At 36.3% G+C, this 10,692-nt stretch overlaps 1 protein-coding gene across 1 annotated transcript in view; it reads right to left on the bottom strand.

The window, feature by feature from the left end:
* Positions 1-7,869: 7,869 nt before the first annotated feature.
* Positions 7,870-10,692, bottom strand: part of inpp5jb (inositol polyphosphate-5-phosphatase Jb) — a 44,241-nt gene continuing 41,418 nt past the window's right edge. Inside the window, 1 exon segment of the mRNA XM_028457209.1 lies at positions 7,870-10,477. Within this exon segment, the coding sequence (XP_028313010.1) occupies positions 10,247-10,477 (231 nt within the window). The 3' untranslated portion in view covers positions 7,870-10,246.

Here is a 10,692-nt window from a genome sequence, read left to right as displayed (position 1 = left end):
CTTCAACTGCCACAGTACACGCTGCCGTATTATTTTTATTATTAATATTTATTTTCAGGTCGTAGTGAAGCCTGACGTTATCGCTAAGGTTAGACTGAGCTTCACGCTGTGACGCTCTTCTATTTATTCTGTGGAGTTAAGCGTGATGACGTCATAGGAGGAGGACGTTACCATTCATCAAAGGGGTGGGGTTGGGTTGAAGGCGTGCACTCACCACCAGCGAAGCTGCAGGTTTTAGGCGGGAAAATGAACAATTTCAACATTAAGTTTGCACTTCTAGTTATAAATCAGACATAAAGTATGAAAGGCAATAACAATATTGTTGCAATAAGTGACAGATACTTTGATATATATATATATATTTATGTATATATATATATATATATATATATATATTTATATATATATATATTTTATACCAATTTTCATTTAATATGGGGAGATAAAATTGCAGGACTTTTGAATAATTTAAGAGTTCTTTCAGCACTAATTTACAACTGAATTATTTGGTAATTTACTCAATGATTCATGTTTTCTCTGTATTTTCACTTTCTCCTGAGGGCCGAATCAGATGCTCTGAAGGGCCAGATTTGGCCCCCGTACCATAAGTTTGACACGCGTGTCTTAGTTGTAAATAATTGATGCCATTCACCACATCAAGTGTCCATTGTACACCAGTCATTCATCAACTACCTTTAATAAGTTTTAAGATTCATACACAGTGTTTTTAGAAAACCAAATTGAAGATTTGCTATAAACTAGAGCTTATATAATCCGTCTGATATAAACCTGAAACTTATCTACTGGAACATCTGCACATGTGCCTTTTATAAGACAATTATTGACTTGGTCGTACGTACATCTGGAACAAAGGCATAAGCTGGAGATATATCTCAATATAACTTGATTATTGTACACTTAGAAAGCTCATATCTCCCTTTCATGTGACTAGCTTTGTCGTTTAATATAATCAAAAGCTATATTTGTGAACACAGTACTGTTGTTGGCTGCAAATGGCTTTTTATTGTACGTATCTACAAGGGCTGGTTGTACTTCAAAGCAGAAGCAATTTTATTTGTTTGAAAGCTGGTCAGTAACTAAAGGGAGTGCAATGCTGTATGTGTGTCCTGTCAGCAGTCTTTTATTTTGTCAGAAAACGTGCCCGCGGAGTCAAAACACCTGTGAAAATATACTGAATCTGACAATTAAAAGCAGATGAAAAACCCCTTTTACTTCCTTTCAATCACAAACTATTCCCACATCTTTGACTGAATAACTGGTAAATTTCTGGTTTCCCTTAAAGTGTCATGTGTCACTGTGACTAAAGTAGAAGCTTGTGATGTTTTTTGTTATAATTTTACAGTGCAGTTGACTTTATTAGTCGTAATAATGAGAAGAGCTATTGAATAGCAGCTTTTGAACATAAAACCCTTTTTTATTTAAAGCCTCCAACCTTAGAATCATTAGTGTAATCACTGTAAATCATCAACATTTATGCCTTTTGTGTTTAGTGTCATTAAAGCTAGAAACTCAATCCTGTTGCAGTGTTGCATCAGTTTTGCAGAGTCAGAATGAACTTGCACAGTGGCCACTTTTTATTCACCAAGTCAAAGCCTGATGCAAGATGCACCTGCTGTTGCCCTCAGCAGGATGTGAAAGTCATGAATTACAAATACTCACATTACTGTAATTACAGTATGTTGCTTTTATGCTTACGTGTACTTTTTTTTTTTTAAGTATATTTCTAAATCAATCATTTTACTTGTACTTAAGTACGTTTTAGAAGAGATTTCTACACCCAACCGTTAGAGTAAATTCTTTTTTTTTTTGTTCTAAAATGATCAAAGGACACAGTGAAACCAGACAACAATCAGATGCGTCACATCATAGCCAACCAATCAGATTAAACGTAATACATAGCGCAGAAACAGTACTGAATGCTGGTTAGTTTCTCAGTTTCAGAGTTAATAAATGTATCTATACTTAGAGCCTGTGAATTGTATTATTTTTAATTGAATTCATTGGTGTTATTTTATTTAGAAAAATAATTGAACATTTTGATCAACATTTTATTTTATACAGATGCCTTTGTGGAAAATAAATTCTGTTTTAATCGTGCTAGATTTGGTCTCTTCCTTTTTATGTTCATACATGAGATGTTTACTACATCCCAGGGAGGGTTGGGGTCAATTACATTTTAAAATTACAATTACATCTTCAATTATCCATGTTCAATTACAATTCAATTGTGACTACATTGACCAGCATTTTTTTCCCAATTACAATTAAAACTATTTTCCCCTGAAAGCAATTTACAATTACTAAAGTTGAATTACAATTAATAGCAATTACTGAGCCTTTAATAAATAAGCCCATAAAACATAACCTTCCTTCTCTTATAATGGCTCAGTTTGACCCATGTATTAAATCAGCTGTAAAATACACAAAAAAATATTATCTATCATCTAATTTGTTTCTCATCCCTTGGTTTCCTAATCAATAAACAGGACTGAATCATAACCTAACCACTAGAGCGGACATGGGCTCGTCTGTGAACGGTTGCATTTACAAATATTGGAGTCGCTGTTAGCTTACCAACAAACAGTTAGAGATTCGTCACCTTTATAATAAGTATTGACTAGGCCACTGGGAGTGAGGGCCAAGGCCAAGCAGGCTGACTGATAATACTGTATCATGTTTTTCTGCAGTCAGTGCCTTCTCCTCGTCCTTCTCTCTCTGCTCTGTTTCAGGTGTTGTGAAGCTGATGATGGCAGTTCCTGATCAGTGGTTCATGGCTCAATTAGTCTGAGACACTCTGATGTTCTCTCTCTCTATCCTGTTATGTTGGTCCTTCTGTCCACTAACCCCAACCAGTCGACGCAGATGGCTGGCCCACCTCTGAACCTGGTTCTAACAGATTTCTTCCTGTTAAAAGGGAGTTGTTTCGTCCCACTGGGTCGCTAAATGTTTGTTCATGTGGATCTTGTTGGGTTTTCTCTTTCTTCTTATTATGAATTTTATATTTTGATAAGCGCATTGAGATGACATTGTTGGTAAATTGTGCTATACATATAAAGGTACATAACAGGTAAACTTGATATGAAACATATTTTAATAATTATTAGCTACATATGTGTAAGCCATAAAACTGTAACATGGTTCCCCAGCTTTGCAATTATTTACATTGTAAATGACATTATAGAATTTCTTTGCCAATTACAATTACAAAGTTATTTCTCTGAATTCAATTACAATTCAGTTACGATTACAACAGCAGCATATCATTCCAATTTCGACTAGTTATACTTCAGGCATAATTGTAATTATCAACAATTAGACAATTACTGGTATATTTGGCCCCAACCCTGCCTTTAAGCTACAGCTCAAGGACCCCTGGGAGTCCTCGGACCTCGGTTTGAGAATCCCTGGTTTTATAACTGTAATCAACCATGTCAAAGGAGCTAAAATACAGAGAAACTGCACAAGGTCGATTATTAATCTATTGGTCATTAGCCAGATTGCAGGGAACATTAAAGAAAGGTATGTACATGACAGAAGACATAGGAGAAAGTTTTATCATCTTACAACCACATGTCAAACTCATGGCCCAGGGGCCAATCCGGCCCTTTGGAGCATCCAATGTGGGCCGCAGGAGAACGTAAAAATGACAGAGAAAACATGAATCATTGTGTAAATAAAAACTCAACACTCCTGGTGCTTATATTGCATTATTGCAGTCATTTTAATGTTAACTGTTGAAAAAAACTCAACATTCTGACAAAATCCTTCAATTTTCCTCAAATTATGACATAACATTTCCCATAATGAAATAGAAATTGGTCACAAAATCTAAGAAATTTAAAGTGAAGATCCTGTTGGGACTGATGTCTGTCACTTATTGCTTCAATATTGACAGTTTCTAACTTATTTTGTATTTTGTGTATACATAGAAGTGTAAACCAGGGGACGAAAATGTTGAAATTACTAATTTTCCTGCATAAAATCTGTGGCCCTCTTGAGATCAAACTGCTCCACATTTGGCCCCTGAACTAAAATGAGTTTAACACAATGAGTAAGAGGTGTATCTTCAATATACCTTTGTTTTCCCATCACTTCTTTCACTTTGTTCGACTTGTAACCGACCAAAACACAAATATGACATTATTAATAAAGGCACCTAAAAAAAAAATCAAGACAACAATTTCTGAGGACTAATTTATTTATTTATTTATTTATTTGGACAGTGCGGCTCTGATTTTCAGGTTGAAGAAGAAAACACAACCCTGGAGACAGACTGCTAAACCTCAGATGATGATTTCACAGAGATTATTCTCATACGGTAACATTTCTTTTTAAACGTGACCACGATAACAATACAAACACTCGTAGACTGAATAATCTTCACCTTGAATAAGATCAACAGCATTTCACCTGAATGTACCAAGATAGAAACTGAAAACCAAGTCACATTTCCTGTTGGAAACATGAAAATATTTTGTGATATGTATATATATACTGTATATATATATGTTGTTGTTTTTTACATTCCCTTTGAAATAATGCTCCCTCACTGGCCAGCAGAATTCAGGCTCATCAACAGTTAAATAAGAAAATAAATACACAATTTAATCAAAATAATCTTTGTGGCATAGATTGTCTCCTATTAGATGATACTTCATATATTTTCTTTACATACATATTTTCTTTTTCTTTTAAGCCACACAATAATTACAAAACATTAACATTCTGTAGACATTACATATTCACACGTCACTGTTCATGACACCAGTAGTGAACGCACACGTCTAAATCATCTACTATTGTTCTTTTTTATACGCAAAGGTCCAGTTCTCTCTTTGAAACTAAGAAAACACTCAAATTTACCATGAAATGACTCAACCAAGATTTCTGATTAATACCGGTATTTAATTACACAATTGCATGTCTTCATCTAACACTGAGTCATAGTTTTTTTTAATATAGTCCTAAATTACCACGTGTAATCTAGTCATTGTTCACAGCTACAGTGATGACAAAGAGTAGTCAAAAACAGCACTTTACGGCACAGAAAAACCCAATTTACCGGAATGTAAAGTACGTCCAGTGCTAAATCATTTAACTATGCAAACACAGCCACGCCCCAAACACACATCCATCTCTTCAGCACACACAACACACACACACACACACACTGGAATACCTGTTAGACACACAGAATTTACACTACAGCTACGACAGTATACACACTGTCCTACGTCGACAGCCCCATTAAAGGTGGTGCATCAGAGGTCAAACACCAACAGTGCAACACAATTATTTTAATATCAGCACTAGCTACTGTCATCACATCATTCAGAGAGAGACACAGTGAGATCAGTATCAAAGACACACGTATACAAACAAAACACTGGATATTTCATCCACCTTTTCTATTTAAAATATCTCAGTAGTAGTGGTGGAATCTTTCTCAGTGACATTCAGGGTTGGGGTCAATTACATTTTTCAGTTACAATTACTTTTTAAATTACCCATGTTCAATAGACCCTTTGATTGTTTGTAAACATTGTGATGTATTTTGTTGGGCGGGGCTTAGCCTGAAGGCAAACTACCACAGATAGTATATATAAACACTAGATGACTTACCCGCACTGTTAGACAATGGGGAGTGACGTAGCAACGCGGTGGCCATCTTACCTCAGACAGCTGACCCTGATCATTACACTGATGTCAATGGTGCATGTACTATTTAAATAACCACTTGCTCAATTTTCAACCAATTTTCAAATGGCAAGCAGCAATTTCAACATGTACAAGCATCATACGTCATACCTATGTATAATAAGGTTTGTAATAAGGCCAACCGTTTGTAAATCCGTCAATATTTCATTGAGTTCAGGATATTTTTGTTTAAATACCCTTAACTACTAGCTACCGTAGAGCGCATCAGAATGTCAGAACGTCAGTGGTCTGAGGAAAGATGGCCGCCGTTGAGCTACACTGGCATTTCCCGCTTGCGTCATCTAGTATTTATATATATCTATGCTTTAGCCAGCGGCATTATCTGTTTTTGCCTCTAGCCACGTCACCTGGGCCATTAAGGGGTCTATCATGATTGCGGTGACCAACATTTTTTCCAAAAACAATTAAATTACAAATATTTTCTATTCCCAAAATGTTGATCACAATTATGTTCTCAATTACTAAAGTTCAATTAGAATTAACCTAAATTACTGAGCCTGAAATAAATAACCTCATAAAAGTTAACCTTCCTCTTGTGTTAGCTTTCTGTTAGCATCTCTTATGATAACCCGTCCTAAATCTGCTGTAAAATACACTAAAAACAAATATCTATCATTTAAGTAATTTTCTGTCTATTAGTTACCTTGTTAGGGCTTCCTAATCAATGAAAAATATAGGTTTTAATATTTTTGGTGTGGGCGTCTGAGTCTATTTTGTGTCAGTATTGCTTACTTGGTCAACAGTGGCTCAGTGGTAGAGTGGGTCTTCCAATAACCGAAGGGTTGGGGGTTTGAATCCCGCTCTAGCCAAGTCATTGTTGTTGTGTCAGTTGCCTAGTATGAAATGTAGTGTGTGAGTGAGTGTTGGTGGTGGTCGGAGGGACTGAATGACGCATTATGGCAGCCTGCTGTAGCTACAATAATAGCTTACACCACCACTGTGTGTGGAGTGAAAGAATGATGCACATTAATGTAAAAGCGCTTTGTGTCTATGAAAAAGCACTATATAAAAATCCAATGCAATTATTATTATTATTATTATTACTACTACATATGTGTAGAACTGTACATAGAACTGTAACATGGTTCCCCAGTTTTGCGTTAAATTATAATTGACAATTTTTATAGAATTTTCATGCAATTACATTATAAAGTCTGCTACCTAAACTCAATTCCAATTTAATTATGATTACGACAGCAACAAGTTTTTAAATTACAATAACACTTATAATTAAGCTATAAATGAAATGATTATCAATTAAGCTATTACAATTATAATTGACCCCAACCCTGGTGGTATTCCACTCATCTCATTAATGGTTTTAACAGTGTTATACAATAAATTGTGTGGTGGCTCTACACAGCAGAGGTATCTGCTGTGTTGTGCCGAGACGTAAATCTTTGTTTATTTTACTAGTTGGTGAGAACGTGGCTAACACACACGTCTCAAGGTACACACAGTTCAATGTGACCTTGTTAACCAACATCATCACTTGTGGCCACTTTAATGAATGCCTGGTTCAGCGTTGGGTTCAATTACATTTTTTCAGTGACAATTATGTCTTCAATTATCCATGTTCAATTACAACTACGGTGACCAGCATTATTTCCAATTACAATTAAAATCACAATAATTATATTTCCTCTGGAAGTCAATTATATTTACAATATGAATTACAATAGTTAAATTCCAATTAATCACAATAACCCCTTAAATGTTAACTTGACTCTTATGTTAGCATCTCTAATGATAACAGGTCAGCTTTGACCCATGTCTTAAATCAGCTGTAAAATACACTAAAAAATATTATCTATCATCTAATTTGTACCTCATCTCTTGGTTACCTTGTTATGCTTCCTAATCAATGAAAATATTGGTATTAATATTTTTTGTTGTGGGCGTCTGAGCCTTTTTTTGTGTCCGCATACCCCTAGAAAATGGTAAAATAATCCTGAAGGGAACAGTCAGGTAGTGGGTAAACTTGATATGAAACATATTTTAATAATTGTTAACTACATAGAACTGTAACATGGTTCACCAGGTTTGCATTTAATGAAATTGTAATTGACAGTTTTTAATATAACTTCCATGCCAATTAAAATTACAGTAAATTTTCTGAACTCAATTACGATTCAATTATGATTACAACAGCAACATGTTTTTTCAATTACAATTTTGGTTGTAATTACATCATAATTGTAAATAATTATCAATTACACGATTGAAATTATAATTGACCACAACCCTGGCCTGGTTACTACTTGAGGTGTCCCAATAACACGGTTCACTTTGATACAATATCGATATTGCCGCCTTGTATTGGCATGAATCCTTTTAATATTTACTTTGTAGTGTGGAATGCTGAGGAAAACTGACAGTTAGCAGTCAAAAAATATAAAAAATAGATTAAAGTAAATTTTCATGTAAATCTGAACATATTAAAGATTAGTCAATTAAAAACCAAGATATACATTTTTGAAATTTCACCAATAATGAGAGATAGGGTTTTTTTCATTATTCAAACTAATCCAGAATCAGTATATTGATCTGGATCAACTCCAAAATCTGTCTTTGGTTAAAATTTTGTCACTTGGTTATTTGTTGTTGTTTGTCTCCTGGTATCGGGACATCCTTAGTTACCAAATGGGCAGAATGGAATGGTCTCATATTTAGTTGGTGCTTCAGTTTGGAACAAAGCAAAGCAGTCCGTCCTCATTTTGTGAATACGCCCTCACTACCAACAATAAATCAACTGGCTCTGGTTTGACAGCAGAGCAGTGTCAGCGGATAGCAGGCCTTCCTCAGCCATCACAGTATCCTTCACTGATATGGTGGTCTATTTAAAGGCCTTTCAAGTCACGCTACACACACGCGCGCACACACTCACTCACGATATTCTGCCATTGAGGCTGGTGGCCGAGCCCCTGAACGTAGTCCTCCAGCCACTTTGGTTCAGCACTTTTGTTCTGCACCCCAAGAGGACTTTATAGGTTTAAGATGCTCCTCTGTATAATTACAAATGTTGTTTTAATGTGTGTTAAATGCCCACTGGTGTAGAGACACATCTCCACTGACTTTATGATCTTGTGTGGAAAAAAGTGAAAGTTATGCCCAATGCCATGATGTTTGGGTTAACCCTCCTATTATCCTTGGGGTCAATTTGACCCCATTTAATGTTTCTCATTAAAAAATATTATTTGACTTTTCTTAGCTTCATATTTCATGATTTTAATTATTATTATGACATATTATTATTATTATTATATTCTTTTTCAATATGCTGAATGCACACGTTGTGCAATTGACCCCAATCTGTTTTAGCTGTCTAAAACTTTGTCTATCTGTGTGTGACCTTGCATGGCGGCTCTTTATCAAAATCATTCCTCATTGTGCTCTGGGTGTATTGCCATCTGCACGCTCTCTCTATTGAAAATGTCCTCTAAAAGAAGGCTTACATGTTTCAATGAGGTTTTGGAACAGCTCTTTCACAGTGAAAGTGGTAGTGTAGAGGAGAATGCATCTGAGACAGAGGGATGCCCTGAGGAGGACCCTGATTTTGAGGCATTCTAATCTGAAGTCGTAAATAAATATATTCATTAGGAAAGGGGAGGGGGGTCACCAACAACATGAATGTGCACCTCAAAATTAGAAAAGATTCGGATGAAAGATTTTCGAGATACACTAACTGCAAAACTGAAAGTTTGACCAGTAGGTGGTCTTTAATGTCAGTAATTTTGAGAAGAGTTGGATAAAAACTATCCAAGATAAATAAATTCTAATTTAAGGGTTTGTCCTGATGGTGGCGCTAGAGAACAGGTCAAGGTTTCATTACCAAGGGCTTATTTACGTATTTAACAAATAAACAAAGTGTCTGACACAAAAACTTGTTCAGTAATTTTCAGAAAATCATTTTCTGGAGGCAAATATCCCTAGAGTCAGATTGACCCAAAGTGTAAAATGTGTTAATAATATTTGAGGATAATAGGAGGGTTAAATTGTGTGGAGAAAGAAGCCAAATCGTTGAAGCATGTTGAATACCTAAGACTGACATATTTGCACTCATCAGTTGGTCACTTTAAATCAGACATTACTGCGACCTACGGCAGAACATAGTGAAGTTTTAGAAAAGTTGTCAATTATTTTAAAAAAGCACAGGTTCATAAAATTATGAATTACACTTTTTTTCCCACTCCTCTCTGAAATCCTTGAGTATTTTGTAAAATCAAAGTGTCAGCTTCATATACTGTTTATCCCTGACAAACCGACATCAGAAACATGTAAAAAAAACAACAATACAAAACATTCTAAAACAGAATCAGAGGCACAACCACTGGACAGAGCAGACGACATATGCATCATAGACTGAAGAGAAGGATTGGATGTTACCTGTGAACACGGTATCATGTTCAGCGTGTGTCTGTGTCTGCTTGGCTGCTGCTGCCCTCTGCAGGACGATCCACTGAACTGTTCTCGTCGCGTGGCAGGGTGGAGAGCATCAGCACCAGCATCAACAGTGCTGAGATCTTTCATTGGGGGTGACGGGGCGACTGCTGGTTCTGCTTCGGGGGCGCTGCTGCTGCGCGACTGGGCGGCTGCGATGTCTGTGGTGTTGCTTACCCTTACGAGGACTGGGACTGCGGGACCTGGTCTTCATCAGTACGACAGTGCTGTCATCCTCTGAGCTGAAATCTGAACTGTCTGAGGAACTTATTTCATTGCCTGAAGTGGGAAGAATGATCTGAGAAAGGAAAGAGAAGAGGCTCAATAGAGGGTTTGCGTGACCTACTTGATTTTTGACTGACGCACTTCCGGTCGACATATTGGAGCATTTATAAGGTACATACTGACCACAATGGGGCCCAATGCTAGATAAGTAGAGAAAATTTGTCTAAGTGACACTTTCTGTGTGACGGGCATGCGCACTGCGTCTGCAGTGCCTCAGAGGCACACTAT

The sequence above is a fragment of the Gouania willdenowi genome, chromosome 9 (genome assembly GCF_900634775.1).
Source record: "Gouania willdenowi chromosome 9, fGouWil2.1, whole genome shotgun sequence".
In the NCBI taxonomy this organism is placed as follows: Eukaryota; Metazoa; Chordata; class Actinopteri; order Blenniiformes; family Gobiesocidae; genus Gouania; species Gouania willdenowi.
The sequence above is the reverse complement of the archived record's forward strand: the minus strand, read 5'-3'. Positions and strand labels throughout refer to the sequence as shown.